Source organism: Ambystoma mexicanum, chromosome 1p (genome assembly GCF_040938575.1).
Source record: "Ambystoma mexicanum isolate Mex_15411 chromosome 1p, UKY_AmexF1_1, whole genome shotgun sequence".
Lineage (NCBI taxonomy): Eukaryota > Metazoa > Chordata > Amphibia > Caudata > Ambystomatidae > Ambystoma > Ambystoma mexicanum.
Window position 1 is genome coordinate 243,075,518 of NC_090921.1, and position 17,308 is coordinate 243,092,825.

A 17,308-nucleotide genomic window follows, 5' to 3' on the forward strand; every position below is an offset into this window, starting at 1 on the left:
GCTCGGCATTCCATCTCTCTGCCTAGCCTCATCCATGTCAGAGTAGGTCTGCGCATTCTGCCCCGTGGACACCAGCTCACCTCGGCACCTGCGGAGAAGGGGGAAAAACACGTGTGAATGGACAACACGCAAAACTAATGCTAAAATCAAGTACAATGCTAAATGTTTAGTGCAAGCAAGAAAGCAGAAGGGAAGACAGAGCAAGCAGAAAGTCGAGAGAAGCAGAAGACCAGGAAAGGTTTGCTGTGGCAAGACAGGGCAGGCGAGTCTAAGCTGCAGCCGGACTGGGCAAGAGGACCAGTGGTGTAACTTGGTGCAACAGCACCCCTGCATGAATAAGCAGGACAGATGGCTCACCAAACAGAATCACCAGTTGAGGGCATTCAAGGGAAGAATTCAGTACCCCGGGAAGGGGTAAAGCGGCAAGGGAGTGATGTGTGGGCCAACACACGTACTGGTAGCCCACAGTTAACCTCGCTTTCCCATCCTAGGAGCAGACTATACCCCTCTAAGCTACCAAGTAAAGCAGTCCTGAAGACAGTTCTCCCAGCTACGCCTGACATCCCAGCGGAGACATGGTGAGCGTAACACAGAATTGCACGACCCACACAACATGGAATGGAGTCGGTTATGTATTGATACATACACCAAGCATTCATTGGGGACTTGGTCCTGAATGGCATGGTTGCACAGTGCATGTATGTTTCCAAATGTAGGAAATGTGAAAGATTTCATCTGATTTTTTTTTTCCTTTCTTAAGTACATTAGAAATTCCTGTGGATCTTCTTGTCGGTTTAAAGTGAATTTTGTCAATTCTTGCCTTATTCCTGAGACCCTGTCAATGGTGTCAGGATTACGTACTGCACTGGTCTGCACAATTTAAATATTTTCCACAATTGCTGGCATTTGGAACATTCATTGTTACGTTTGCATAGCAATTACCACCTGTTGTATTGGCAAATTTGAATAGGCCAGGTACTTCTGTGTTTGAGCACTTTGATAGATAGGTACCTAGTTTCTTTGCAGGGGCATTTTGTTTTTGAGGGTGGAGTTGGGTATGGTTTGTCTTTTTGACTCCTTTTGTATGTGCTTTTGGGGGTTGTGCGAGTTGCTTTCAATTTCTTTGGTACTGTTGCCAAATCATTTACAACTTCTGATTGAGCCTTCTTTTCAAACCTTTCGGTTTATGAGGAATAGGGTACATTTTCAGATGGGGTGTGTACAGTGCACGTAGTCTATTGTACTCTTGATGCAATGAATGTCTGCACTGACTGCAGTTGCATCAAAATTCACTAGATCCAATCCTTCCAGTGGACGTAGCCGTGACAGTGCTACTTAACTCATGCATTCTTTAAAGCCTTTGCTGCCAATATCATCAATGCTTGATATATGATTAGACCTTACGATTTATGAATAGTTACTGCATAAACTAGCGACGGATAACTGTTCTCTGCGTACATACTTGTCACTAGTATCGTTTCGAGAAGCTGCTTTCCAAGAAGCTATTGATATGCTATCCTGAGTATTCAGTTGAAAGAAAGTGTGATATGCTACCTGAAGAGAAATTTAATTGGTTTACGAACTTTTGTTTTGTGAGACTATGGCCTTATCAAGAAGGATATAGTGGAAGATATCAATTGCTTTGTATTTGAACTGTGCTGCGAGAGCTATTTTCCTTAACAAAAAGGATATTGTCGTAGACCAGACAATAAGTGCTTTGCTTTTTGGAACAAGTGTTTATGAAGAGACATTTTACTTTATCCAAGGAAAGGTCCTATTTGGAGGAAATGAACTTGTGTTGAACTGAATAGAACTTTGTTGAATCAGAACTTTTCCATGAGTGTTCCTCCATTTACCCTGGTCACAAGGAGTACTCGTCAAAATATTATGACACTGGTGTTGAATTGAAGACAGACAAATAGTGCTTATGTATTAGTATGAGGTCCAGACGTTTTGGACGCTAGGGCCTCCTTTTTTAATTTAGTTTGCTAGGTAGGGACACCATTGTTTGGGTAGGGAAAGATAGGTATTTATCTCACCCCTTTGCATTTATTAAATGAAAACTTTGCAAAAACAATACCTGTGTATCTCGCATTTCTGACCCTCATCAGAGGAAAGGACCCAATTCCAACTATCTTGACTATTTTGTTGGTTTATATTCAAGTTGGTACTTGTAACATTCCCAAGTAAAAATGCTTAAATCGAACATGGCTTTGACTGACTTGGTCCTAGGCAACATTCATATAACGCTCCAAACAATTCTGGAATGTTATTCTCAAACTCTAAAGGAATCGCGTGTTCTAATGTCATGCAGTGTTGCCACTGGAAAGCTTTCCCTAGTGCATTTTCTACATATTCCTCAACTAATTCCCATTTTTGTGTTCTAACTCTCCCTTAACTAAAGCATATTGCTTCAACTGCTCTAGAATCCTCCTGCCTCAGTCTTTAAGATGATCCTGAAACAGAGCTGTATATACTATTTTTGCTTGACCCATTCAAAATGACCTGTCCAAAACCAGGGTAAGGTTTGAACACTGATTCTACGACAACTCTTAATGTTTGGGTGATCTACTGATAGCATAAATATATAGTTTGCAGTGGTCGAAGTGTACGAAAAGAAGTAGTGGAACTTTTCCCTGCTGGCCTGCACCCACTCCCCACAAACCCCATCATGTCCACTCCCACACAATACACACATGCACTTGCACCTGCTGTTTAAGGGGAACGTTCAGTGCACTGAAAGTGCAAGTTTCAACTTCTTCCTACACTTTATTTTAAAACGAAACCATTCCGGAATGCTTTCTTTATCCTATAAAAGTATAGGAGCTGTAAAAGGCAATTAAAAAGTAGAGGAGCACCGCTCCCTTCGACCACTGATAGTTTGGAATCCTAGGGCTGCTAAAGGGAGTGCATAGAAAATGGGGGACCGGGGGGCAGAAGTGGAGGGGGGTAGGGTACATTTCAGCGTTTAAAGGATAATCTCTGGAGGTATTGATGTCTGCACTGGCAGGAAATTAAGAACCGCATTATTCTGCACACTCAAGCTAGAAATAACAATAGTGGGAATGGTCTTGCTCCAAAAGCTGAAGATTGGTTATCGGCCTGTCAGACGATGGATACCAGACGGGTGAATAACAAACAGTAACCAGCTACTGCCTTAGGATGCATTTGGTCCTATGAACATTTACTAATTGTTCTGATGTAGCTTAAAAAAACCTGTGATTGAATGGTATCAAATGTAGATTTATGCGTAGTAGTATTTTATTGAACCTCTAACAATGATTCAATGATTTTCCTATATTTCCATTTTTATTTGAGTCAATTATTGACCTTTTGTCTCTTTTCCTCTCCTGTGCCAGGTGGAAAGTCTACCACCACAGCTTTCCCAAGTGCCTGGATGTGGCCAACAACGATGAGCTGAACAAAGACGCCAAGTACTCCATCACGAAAACAGTCCACTTTGCCATCAACCAGAAAGTTTCGTAAGTTATTCAGAGCCTGTATTAATTCTTCCCCAATCTCTTAATTTCCACTTTAAGGAGCAGGCTGCTAACGGTTAGAAAGGCCACCATTTTGAAATCTGTGTGGATACATTGGTCAAGACCTTTCTTCAGTTTATGAAACTGAAAATCTTGTACTTTAGGATGTCCTGTTTATTACCCAACCAACTGATGAAGAATGCAGCAAGCGTGCTGAAATGTTATTTATTCTTTCTTCTACAGGTGCAAACCAAGCACATGTGCATCAGATGGCCACATAACCAGTTAAAACCTACACTTGCATATGTTAAAAATATAACGCAGACATGGAGTATAATGTACAATACATTTAAAATTAAGAATTGAGCTGAAGACATGACTAAAGTCAACACTGGATGTGTGACTAAAATTGACTACGGCAACAAGTAGAGCAGGCGGACTACTGCTTGGCCTTCCCAGCCCATGTTTTTGTATACCAATGAAAATATAAACAAATGGCTCTCATACAGAAAGAAGATTGTTCCATGGGTGTACACCGGAGGGAAGCTTGGTTTTGGCTGTTTTTTCTACACCTAGGCTCCACCAGCCGTACCACCTCATGGTTGCAAAGGCCACGGTCCTCACAGTAAGGTGATATTGATAACCCTGATGCATTGCTCAATTTAGTCGGACATACACATTTTCAATGTATACAGTTGTAGGTCCGGGGAGCTGCATAGGCCTTATATTTCCTAGAACCTGTTACCAGTTTAGCAGCCCATATGTAGAGCAACCTTTTGGGGGCAAGAGTGGCCATGTGCAAGCCAACCAGGTGAGCAATTTACCCCCCCCCCCCACCCACCCCCAAATCCACACAGAGCACGAACCAGGGCACAGACGTTGACAAATGGAACCTAATTGCATTCAACCTTCAGCACATGGATGACCTAATCCAACACTAGGAGGATTTCTGTCTTGGTGCTATAAGAATGAGAGACTAGTGAGGAACCCGAGCCTGATATGAGCAGTAACATTCTTAAGCTGTCTGGGAGATGCATGCTCCAAGTGCTTCCCCCTAAAGGGAGTACAATGCCATGATCAGCCAGACCGTGTGGTCCAGGGACCCTTTTCTTGATCAAAAGTGTAATCCATGAGGAGGCGTGTCTGCGTGGTTTTGACTAGACATCTGTCCTTACCTCCATGGCTGCAAGATTTCTGCCAAAGCCCTAGTTTACGGGTGTCTAACACCCTGGCAATTTGTAAATGACACATCGGCATCAAACGTTCAAAGCTATATCAATCTGACATTTGAGGCGTTGATTGGCCCGAGTGTCCTGAAAGTGCTTCCCCTTGGGCTGCAGGCACCTGATCCCAAGATGACACCCACCGTTCATCTTTGCTGCAAGACTTGACAAGCAAGAGGAGCAAGCTAGCAGAAAGTGCCTGGGATCCCTGTTCAGCCCATGCTTTCACAAGGTGAGTGAGCTCCATCACACCACCTCGGCCCCTAGGACCAACAACTAATTTCTGCTTCTCCAGGCAGGGGCAACGGGAGTGGATGCATTCTGAAGCAGGTCTCAATCTGCAGTATCATGCAAAATCTAACCCTTTATCACTTGAGCTGCTTTGCAGGTGTCATTACCTATAGGTGTCCTCGCTTATCTGTGCCTTTCAGCCATACCTACAATGCTGCTGATTTTCAACAAACCTGCTTGACATTGACTGGACCATGGTACAGCTAATCACGATTTCTTCTGCATCAGCGCCTGGGTCTGGGCAGACTATTCTTGCTTCCCACCCAGCCGCCTCAGGCACATGTTCACAAGGGTCCATCCGCCTCACCCTGCAGATGGCCTTCGCTCTAGCGGCACATCTCTCCTCTTCATTGTGCAAGCTGCAGTGGAGCAGTCTTCCGAAGTGGTGCTACATCACTAACATCAGTTCTCCTGGCTATCTGACTCCACCGCATACAAATGAGTAGGTGCTTGTTACATATCACATTTAAAGCTATGTCAGCAAGAATGTGCCGCACCTCGGCAGCAGGCACTCGGGGCTCCCTTGTTGGCTATACATGACACCTTTGCAAGACCACTGCAACTCTAGGTCTTCTCTCAGTAAATGGGAGAAATGGATACCTCTGCTCCAGAGCAGAAGCATAAACAGACTAGCAAATCATTTTTGCTTCCTAAAGTAAGCTTGGAAGAAATTAAACCCTCTGGACCATTAAAATCTCGGCCTCAGAGCCCCCATATGCACCACATGACAACTCGTGACCAAGAAAGCAGGCTTTAATGATGTCTTTTGTGTAGTGATAGATGTGTATTGGAAAAAGTAGAGGAACTGACAGAGTAAGAAGGAAGGGACCAACATGCAACACATATTCCAAGGGTTGCCGTCATGCTGGTTGACAGCCAATTGAGTTGACATTGATTTTAGTTGGCTGTAACTGATATCCGGTGGTAAAGTGTGTTTTTTAACTTCACAAACAATTCCCAAATGGTGAAAATGGTTGCAAAAAGTAGTGGAGCTGTTCACAGTAAAAAATAAAAGTAGTGGAACACAGCTCCCGACCGTTCCCACTCACTGCTTTTGACAAACGGGACTGAATTACAGTAACTCTGGGTGATTTGGACAACAATATCATGGCACTGTAGCTTTGAGTTGGAGAGCTTGACGCCAAGGAGGAGCTTGCACGCAACCACTGCAATCTGGTAAGCCTATCATCTGGAGAAGGGTGAAAAAAGATTACGTTGCAATAGGGCTGGGATAGGGGGACCAAAAGTCATGTCTCAATATGTTTGGGCTATATTTCGATATATACAATATATTACTCAATATTGTTTGTGGGTTGACTGCTCAAGCCACCAACTACATGTGAGCTTTCTCAAACACTGTTACTGGTTTCCACTTCCTGTTTGAGAACACACACCGCTGTGTAAATGCAAATTGTAAATAGAAAAAGATAGTATATGTAATCTGTGTGTATACACGCACTCCTATATCGATGTTTAAAATATATCGATATATCGCCCAGCCCTACTTTGGAACATTAGAATCCAGGGAGCCCCACTTTGAAACCTACATATTTATGCTCTTAACATTTTATTTTGCTAGAGATGGAGCTTCCTGCCATACAGCTTGTTTTCACCCATCGCGTCTTATTTCGGCAGAAGGGCTTTGCACCCAACGTCCTTACCTGGTACCTGTTTTCAGGGTTGAACTATTCTCAGAGGGTACAAAACCAACCACTGTGGATCATCCTTCCATTAAACCTAACCAAGAGGAGAGAAATATGTAATGCTGCTGATGAAACCAGGAAGGGGCAGCTCCACTACCACTGGGGATTCCAACTTCAATAGGTCACGCCTACAAAACAATTTCTTATATTTCAACAGCAAGGATACCCTCTAGGCTTTGCTACTTTTTGTTTGCTGGTGGATCAGCAAGGATGCAAGGACTCTGCATCCCAATCCGTGGCTTTATTGAAGAGGCTACACACCTCCACAACCACTGAGTGTAGGCTTCATTGATACAGGTGGATAAATGAGAAGGAAAGAAATCAAACTCTGCGTGAGGACTATTTATTTTAAAAATGTGTTTAATGTCGTATGGTTAAATAATCTGACGATTCAATCTTAAGGGGTTTGCATTTGTCAAAGAGCTGTTTATCTGTAAAAATAGTCTTTTGTTGAAAAGTCTTCTCCATTTGACCATCTACTATTACTAGGAATGTTGCCATTCAGTAAAGAAAGTCCTAACCCACCAAGACCCTTTAACCAGCGCCATTCATGATGCTGCTTCGCAGTCTGCACTCCTGAGTTGGGATCAAACCATGTGAGCAATCCATATTTATACATACTGCATTTAAGTCTCCAGAAAATATACTCTGGCCTCCCAAGTACTTGTCGTTCCAATTGTTGGCACACAGCAAAATGTCGCCGAACAAACTCACAAATCGCTAATTCCTGCATGCCAATACACCTGTAGAATCAAGAGACTCGGAACATGCTGCAGTCATTTTTACATGGTTTGCCAACACACCAAACATTTGCGCAGTCAACTTTTCTTTACATGCCCTAACCAGAGTTAACAGGCAACCCTGGATAGCACGTTTGGGTGCCTGAAAGTTGGGACAAAAATCCATCCAGAGAAACAACCCTCATTAACCAGGTTCTTTGTGTTGAGCTAATGGTGTCCAGTCAAAGTTTTGAATAGATAGTTTCGAAATACAATACTTTCAAAACAAAATATTTTTTATGTAATTTATTTTGGGGTTTCGTATAGTAAAAATAGTGATTTTTCACCAAAAAACAGGGGATTGAGGTGGGCTCCCACCCCCCAAAAATAAAAAACATGCATTTGAAAAGAATGTGGATGCTTTTGAGTCGAAACTGTTGTATTTCGACACTATAACTGTCGAGACTTTGACTATAGATAATGATCTGTTCGAAGTCTGGCCAACTAACTGGTTGGTGATTTGTTGTCCTCACTCTACACCCCTCCCCCCGTATGCCAAGTATTGTCGTTAGTACTACTTTCAGGATGCAATTATTCATGGCAGAGTTCAAAGGGACCAATGGGGACCCAAGCATTATCGGCAGCATTGAGTCACGATTGGCTCTGCTTTTCCCTATTTAGGGGTATCAACTTTCAAACACATTTCATCGGCTTGAAACGTCAGCTTTGGGGCTGTGGGAGTGAGTTTCGCCACTATGGGTGGATGAGCCGTTTGACTACCATAGGAAACTTGGGTCTTCTCTGCCACTATGGTAATGCTTCAAGAACAATAACAGGAGGAGCCTCCCTTGTGGAACGTTCAACTCTCATAGCACCCAGTGTAACTATTGGAGTTTTAGCAGTAGTCTCCTGCAAAACCGCTTTGAAAGTCAACATTCTGGAGAATTGCTTATTGTACTACTGACTGGGTCTATTAGTTTGGTCTATTTAACCAGCTTTATCTTCAGGTTTGTTGAAGTTTACACTTCTTGCCTTTTTGTTCTTGCATGTAGCTATATTACCCACTTGATTCTTCTGGGATTGTTACATTGTTGATAACCGAATGATCCCAATTGGTGATTTCCACCCCTATACAAACTCCCTAATTACAGGAGTGGGAGACCTACGTTCCACTTGGCTTAAGGCAGGTAACCGAGACTTGTCAGCTTCAACACCAGCACTAGGCAAGAGCTTTGTCAGATTGGAGTATTTTTGTTTTCCAATCTGCTTTCCTGAATTCTGCCCCTTCAACATCCAATGTAGATTCTAGCCCAGCGCCCTTATCCACCATAGCGACTTCCCTAGCCTCAGCCAATCTGAGTCACTAATTAAACAAAATTACTTCGGATTAGTATGAACCTTCATATTTTCACATCTGAACAGCAGTGATTCCAACATTGTAGAATGTATCTTGATCTCCACCTTAATACCTACATAAGGGGAGACCAAAACACATGACTATCATCCTGCGCTTCCCCCGGTCTATGATGTGCCTTAGTGTCGCTGAGTCTCCTAGGTGGGACCAGTACAGGTGTGGAACTGTAAGATGAAATAGTGAAACCATCAACCGATCAGGAGTATTGAACAAACATGGGTCATTAGTCCAGTCTTCAGTCAGGTGAGGAGATAACAATCGGTCCCTAGAGCATTTGGAATGGTTAAGTTTCATTGGCGCTATATGTATTCCGATGGTCCCCAGTTTGCTCCCGGGCTGTTTCAAATGCCCAGCTTCTTTTCAAACGGATGGAGTAATCGGAGGGATGGAGTGAAGAAAGGGGATTTTTGAAGGATGTGGATTTGAATCCACCCCAGGTTGTATTCAGGGGTGGTTTGTTAGAAGTTTGCAGTGTCAGAACCACCTGACAAGCCTTCTAGGAACAAGATATTCAGTGCTGCTCATGAGATTCCAAAGGTGGGGACCAAACTTTACAAACATCGAACGCTTCTCCGCCACAGCAGAACTGCACACCCACACATACCGCTGTAACGTACAGGTGTAAACGGCCTCCTCTTATGAACTATCTCCAACATTTGATGAATCCAAAATTGCCTCTACAGAACTGCGCACAGCTCGCACACCTGAGGACTAATGCCTGTCACCTTAAAGCTTTTCTCTTCATCCTGGTTCAGCTTCCGAGGCAGCATTCAGTGACGCATTTAATCTCCCTGATGAGTCTTGAAGGTCAATCGCAAATGACACTGCCAGGACCCACAAGGAAAACCATATCAAAGAGGCCTATATACTGACCTATAGCAAAGTAATTTGGAAGGAGTGTTTGCTTAGCATACACCACAGTAAGCATACCTTACTTTCAGTAAGGCAGTGGGTTGGAAGTGTAAAAGGACTGGACAACACCTGTCGACTGCACTGAGATGGGGAAGTGGACTAAAGTATGCAGCCAGAACTGGTGGGAGCATGCAGTCCAAATGGCACACTAAGTGGAGGCAGACCTTCATCTAATACCTTACTGGCAATGGAATCTTGATATAAACTGCTGAGTGATTGACGAGAAGTCATGATATGAAGGAGATGAGAACCTAGGCAAAAGACGATAGAAAAGGTGAAGGGCAGAGTTATGCAGACAGCGTTAAACAACCCGACATGAAAAATGATGGCATGTTGGCCATGTGAATGATAATCTTGAACTTGCTGAGATCACCATATTGTATTGCTGCCCGTGCTCGTACACATTGACCCAGCAGCTCTATGGGAAAAGAGACCTAATGGGCCCACTACGAGTGGGGTGCAGATGTAGGTCCTCCACTGTACCTCCAAAAATCGATGGTATTCTCACCCATTAATTTCACGGTGTGCCACCAAAAATCCCCATTGGAGTACTATGGATTCCATAAAATGGGGATTTAAACCGCCACTTGTAATTTGGCAGTATTTCTGTGGGAGGTAATACTGCCAGACCAAGTGGTGGTAACTGTAATACTGTTTGGTATCTCGTTGGTATTCACGCTGAGATACCACCAAACTAGTAATGAGCCCCATAGAATTGTCTGCGAGCACAAGGCGCTGAGTGTATCATTCTTTTCAGACCCAATGTGTGGTGTTCAAGTTTATATTCAGCGATGACTGGTTGTTTGGTAATGGCATAGCTTTTTATTTATGCTCCTTTTTTATTTCAAAAGTCAACGTACCCTTGCAGCTAGCCTCCATTCCACCCTCTATTTCGCTGATGTTCCAGATCACGGCCTACCCTCTGACTTGTAGACTGGGAGGAATTTCACTCCCTCCCTGATACAGAACAAATTGACTTATCATACTGAAGGTTACGTTTGTTACCCTTCATATCAAGAGTGTCGACACCCCCAAGAGGAGGGACCTCATACTTTCTCATTTGAATCAGTTGGGCTCTGACCTCGTGCTTTTGTAAGAGACCCACTTTTTAAAGCGGAACAAGCCGAGGCTCTTCGACAGAATATTCTCACTTCAACTGTTACAACCCCTCCCCCCCAGCCCCCTCACTCTTCCAGGTCTATAGCGCTGGTCATCCTGGTACACAGGTTTCCCCTGCAGGTTCCCGTTGACCCTTTCACGCATTGCAGGGCAGATGGTTGGGTGAGGGGCTTTATCAAACAGATTGTAATCCTGATTGTGTCTATACACGCCCTCAATGGGAGCTTGTCTTTCCAATATGCTAATATTTTACTGTGCATCATAACGTTCATGAGAAGCGAATTGGTGTTAAGGGAACTTTAATGCTATCCCAATAAATCTTTCAACACGTCACTGACTGGCCCTGTATAGCAGGAAATGTTCAGAAGCCCTGCCTGAACACACTACAGACTTGGAACTGACTTACAATGGGAGACATTTATAAGGCCACAATTGCAAATGCACGTTGTATTCTGCCCCACATGGCTTCTATACTAGGCTTGATATTGATTCTTTTGTCTCCCAGTATGTTCTAAAGAACATCTCTCAAATGAACGTTGGACCCTTGACAATTGGGGGTCATTGTCAAGTCACTCTCATTGGAGGTCCAAGGACACCTCACCATTTCACTGGAGGTGTGACAATTCTCTGTAGAGAGGCTGTATAATTGAGACCGCTCAGTAATAATTCTTCACCATCAGCACCAGAAAGTCTAATCCTCATGTTTGACACCAGTAATATGGTTGCTATGGCGATATATTGACCACGTAACTTTTCTTAAAGTGTAAAACACTCACTATTAACAAGCTAGCTGAAAAGTGATGCAATCCGGCTCTGCTAAGACTCTATGCAAGGCCACGGAAATTAGAAGCCAATTGGTTTCCCCTCCTGATTGACTGAACAGGGAAGCACCCCATATTCTGAAACATCTTTTGGTAAAGATAAAGAATCTGAAAGGCTACTAGCCCAGGTTTTTACGATCAAATGAAGCCAGACATACCAGAAAGGCACCATGCAGTACTACAGAGAAGCTCATAAACCCCTTGCTTTCCACTTTTTCTCTTGTTACGCCAGGCTCTATTTAAATGAGCCAACAAGTCACCCGGTTCAGGATTACATTATCTGAAGCACTCCTCAGACAAAGACATTGAATCTTACGAATCGGGAGCAACCGCTACGCCCTAGATCCTAATGGGGTCACTTGGATATTTTTCAAAGAGCTGGCATCCCCAATTTGTTCATGTTGGGTAGTGTTATCCATTTCAGGCAGAAATTTCTATCCTCAGAGGAAATGACCCCCCCACCCCCACCCAATTACATCAAGATGTAAAAACATTCTATAAAATGCTGGCCTTCTTGAATAGGCCACATTATGCCAGCTCTAGCTAACCCTGACCAGGTGGGTTTCAGTCAGAATAGGCACAGATTTGGCAATGTCAAAGATTGCCTTGCTCTTCCATGGGTATCCAGGGTACTCTCCCTTCTACCCTCCCTATGGGCATCCTCCGTCAGCAAAAAACCTTTGGGACTGGTGTCTCCTGACCGCCTCATATGCTGTCTCGTTCCAACTGAAAGCCATGCTGCAAAGCAGGATAGCTATTCCGAAGAATTAGAGCTAGTTTTAACATTCACTTCTCAGATCCTTTTCTAGGTGGGTAAAGAATCCAATTGCAACTACGAGGGTGCCTATCCCTTGACTTGACACCATCCTAGAAAGACATTTGGGTTTTATAATGTAACCTCCCAATTATATCCAAATTATTTTAAAACCAGTTACTCAAATGACCCCCAACCCCTGCCCCCCCCCCCGTTGCTCTTTTGGAAGGTGGCGGGAAGTGGGAATTCCAGTGAGCTCACTATATTCTGAAGGTGTTTCACAAGACTTTGAGGCAATCAAAGTAGTCTAATGGAACCTTAACCCATTCACTCATGTTCAGATTAGGCATTGGCTTTCCCGTCTCGAGTTTGAGAGGGGCCGAGAGAACACTCGCCCATTTCAAGAACGCATCAACAGAGGCTCTTCGTCCCTGCTGGTATAGTTGATTTAGAAGTCTCTCAGTGCTGAAGTAACCAAAAACAAACTTCCAAAAATGATGAGCTGGGGATGGGACCTCAATAAGCAAATGGCTTTCTCTAAGACCAGATCATGGAAAAGCCTGCCACATAAACTCACTGCGTTCAGCTGAAGAAAGAAGCGGATACAATAAGCCTTGGGTATCTCTCACCATATAGACTGCACAAGATGTATTCCTTGACCTCTTCCTGTCTGCCGAAAAAAGGATCCAGTGGCTCTGTTCCATATTTCATGACGTTCCCCCCCCCACCCCACATCCTGTATGTATCTTGATGCTTGAAATTTTGCATATTGGCTTGCCCGGGGGGACCCTTCAGTTGTATTGGGCAGAATTTCAGGGTGCTGTGTAACATGTTTGATTAAACTGATCAATTGCCCATTGATAGAAAAACCTGGAGCACCCCCCTGCCATCCTTTCTGAGGCACTATTAATAGGATCAGTTGTCAATGGGCATCATCCCTATTGAGTTTGCCACATTTGTGGCAACCTTGTCCCACTCATTGATTTCACTCAAGCTAATGGACATGGTCTCTACAGGTCAGAGGCCTTCCGTCTCTCACTATGCTTATTACATGTCTTTGGAGTGCAGCAAGGCTACCAGTAGTGGCAAACCGGGTAGCTATACAAGACCACTTAACTTAGATTACATTAAAATCGACAGGTGGTAAAATGGTTCATTGCGATGGGGGGGGGGGGGGGGGCTGCTACTGGAATGTATGTGAGGACCACTGAAAAACTGATCATTAATAATGGGAGGGGGGGGTAGTCTCCACATAATGGCCGGGGCTTGACCAATCCTTTGGGGCGGGTATATATCCTGTCAGAAGGAGAGGTGCAGAAGATGGCCCCGCCAAGCTCCTTCGTGGAGTTCCTTTGGGTCATTAATCGCCCTGATGTGACCTTTGTGCCACGTCCCATCAAACATCCCCACCATTTCGATGTTCAAACTTGGAAGGAAATGAGAAAATCAATAAGAAAGCTTAAGATTGGGGTAAAGGACCTACAGGATTATGGCAGGGAAGTCAAAACCCTGAAAAATGCCTATAGAAATTGGTCCAGATCTCATCGGACCCAGCAAGCACAACTAGAAGAGCGTGGAGGGGGTGGGGTAGTCATGTTGGGGGTCATTGGGGGGGAAAACCACTTGTAATTTCTGGTCTATTGGGTCTTTTGACAAGCCGACAAACACTGCTCCGGATGGAATCATCCAGGAACAAGTGTGGGTTGAGCGCTTCTCTGGGCTGTAAAATAGTGTCCCCTTAGTTGAACTAAACATCAAAAATTACTTAATGTGGTCCTTGAAGTTCTTGCAAGAGGAAATAAACTGATATTGAAAGTTTCAACATGTAGATCGCCTGGGCCAAATGGCTTTAGTAATGGGATTAAGTCAGATCCTGACACTTGGGCCCGGGTCCTGGCTGCCCTATTTAAGGGAATTATAGCTCATGGAAAAGGATGGTTATACTTTCTTACTTTCAAGAGGGGAGACCTTTTGGGTCCCTCAAATGACTGCCGGATTTCCCTACTGGATGCCGATGGGAAAATCTTTGCTGGGTTAGCTCTGGAGGGATTTAGACATGTGGGCAAAATCGCAGGGTATCATTTCAGAACCTCAAACAGACTTTCAGAGGCATGTCGACATCTTTAAATGGCCTTGTCCTGAATGCTGTGAGCAGCAAATGTTTCTCCAAGGGCAGGCAACCCTTGTTTGGGCATTGATAGACCTGTCCCAGTCATTCGATACCATCAATCGGAAACCGCCTTTGGGGGAGGTTGAGAGTGGGGTTTGCCAGAAAACTTGCTGCCCATTTTGATTGAACTGCATAAGAATACTGGGATCCTCTCTAAATCCATTGCTATAACTAGGAGTTTGGGAAAGATGTTTAATAGCCCCCCTCTCTGTTTAGTCTTTATTTAGCTGATTTTAGTGAAATGGATATTTGCATTGGCCAGCCCAAAATTGGATAGTAATATTAGCTGGCTAGCCTACGCCGATGATATTGTGCTTTGGCCTACTGAGGTTGCTCACTGCCTTTCAGAAATACGCAGAGCTGAATGGCCTGAAGACTAACCCTGACAAATCAACGTTTTATCTTTAAACGCCCACTAAAAAGTCCTTCAATTGGCGCTTGGATAACCAAAAAATCTCAATAGTGAAAGATCACCTACCTAGGATCTGTGGTTGGAGTCTTACCAACTAAGGGGCTGGTCACAACCAGTTTGGATGTAATCCTCCAATCTGTGTCTTAAATTAAAGGAATTCTAAATATTGCACATTTTCCATTACACCACTCATCAAATATTATATTAACGAGATAATACTGGCTCTGCTATAGTTTCAATACTAATTCACAATCTCGTGATATAGACTGGAGGACAAATTGTGCCGGAGTGTTGAGCCTGCCCAATTGTGTGCCTATAGTGAGCCTGAGGTATGAGCTGGGCTTGATCATTAAGGGCTCTCTTTAAAATGGAAATGGATCTCACTATATAGGTCAATTCTGATTACTCCTGCACCCCCTCCCCCTTAGTGTGAAGATGTCTCAGTGGCGCTTGGGGTACTACGTAACCACTAGTTTAACAACTTGAAAGAGGTCTCTTAATATAGCTGAGGCAGAATTGTCAGAAGAAATTATGCTTCACGCTCCAGTAAAGGCGAAAGAATTCATGAAAAGAATGGACTGGATTAGAACTATCGCTATAATGAGAAAATCCAGGATTTCCGCTTTGTTGACAAACAGATCCACAATGCCTACTTATTTGACAAAATCCCCAATCCACTTTAGAGCAGATTTTTTGAGATTCTGCCTAAATCTTTTTGCCAACCTCAGAAATTAATCACGTTAGAGATGGTGTAGAGACATCCAAACTTGGTTGTGAAAAATGTAATGGGGCAGTGACTCAGACCTTGAGACCCCTGATTGTCCCAGGAACCTTACAGCTAAGGACACTAAGGTTGGCCAGATTTGACCCCCGCACCCCCGGAAGTGGTGTTTGGAAACTGATTGAGATTCCAAGAGCCATTGAAGGTTTTGGTGTTAAATTGGGCTGTCTAACCTGTTGGTAGGCCTACCCACACTTACTTTGATAAACATGGCTCTTATCCAAAAGGTGGTTTGACAATTTACCAAATGTGTTGGCAGTGCTTCAGCAATGTCTTGAATGGTTGTATACGAATTGATCGTTTTACAACTGCTCGAATGACAATTGACCTTTTCACAATTGACCGAATTGTGAAGGTCAATTGTACCATATATGTGGGGGGAAACCCCCCACAACCCCTACCCAACGCCAAACCCCCCCAAAACACATATATATATATCAATTGTGACCTTTTAAATTCGGTCAATTGTTCATTCGAACAATTGTAAACTACCAATTTGGCTAATACCTCTTGAATAAGGGTCAGGATTCATCTGGCAAAGAAAAAAAAAAATTGAAGTGGTCTCTCCAGATGTACTGACCCAAATTGTTGGCTTGCCAGAGTCCTTGGGAATTACAGGTACGGATTCCCTTGTTGAAACTATGATCCTGAAGTTATTTGGCAAGCAGTAGCTGTCCTTTCTTTGAGTGGGCTTGCTGCTCAATTGGTCCCAAGCCAGTGACTGAGGGCACTCCTAGTTCTGTCATTGCTAAAATCCTTAATTTCAATGGCACTTTGCAGAATAGGGTCCTCACTTGCAATCTACCCTTGGTTCCTTCCGGTGGTCCAGGCCTCTTGCAGATCATTCAATGAAATTATGCTGGGGGAGAGGCAGCTTCAGTATTCCATGCTTTAACTAACCATCAAGTCTTAGAAAGGATTTTCATGGCAAGCGGCCTTTCTTTTCTTCTCCTTGAAAATCAATTGAGGTTTCTGGCCAAGAACACAATAGTCCCCAATCCTATCTGTGACATTTATGGATGCATCATCCTTGTCTCCCATTTCTAAGGCTGGGTAGAATAGAATCTTTCCTCTTGCCCTTTTTATATTTTGTCTGATGTGCTTATACACCTTATTCATGGGTAAACTGCCAAACTCTTGGTTTTCTGGTCTGAGTAATGGTGTTTCTTTGGAGTTTGTTTTCTGTTCTCAGTAGGGTTCAATATTTACTTGTCTGGGAACCTCCTGATAGGTTCTTACTGGTTGCTGGTACTCTGTTGACAAGGAAAACTTTATTCAACCCAATGGTCCACTTATGATTACCCAAACTTGTTTGATGGGGTGGTTACTCTAATCCGAAGTACTCCTGCTCTACAATACTCTGCTGTGTGGTGTATATGCATAGTACTGTCATACACCATTGATTCCTTGTCTGTGCCTGTTAGGATAACTCTTTTCCTCATGATCACTGCTTCGCACAAGTGCTTTCGCTCGCTGTCTGGCTGGGATTCTCATCTCGAACTGTGGACTT

General features: G+C 43.7%; 1 protein-coding gene across 1 annotated transcript in view; it reads left to right on the top strand.

The window, feature by feature from the left end:
• The window catches only part of LOC138568643 (hydroperoxide isomerase ALOXE3-like), a 185,342-nt gene that overhangs the window by 76,565 nt on the left and 91,469 nt on the right, over positions 1-17,308 (top strand). Inside the window, exon 4 of the mRNA XM_069646448.1 lies at positions 3,360-3,482. Coding sequence (XP_069502549.1) covers positions 3,360-3,482 — 123 coding nt within the window. The remainder of the gene's footprint in view (positions 1-3,359; positions 3,483-17,308) is intronic.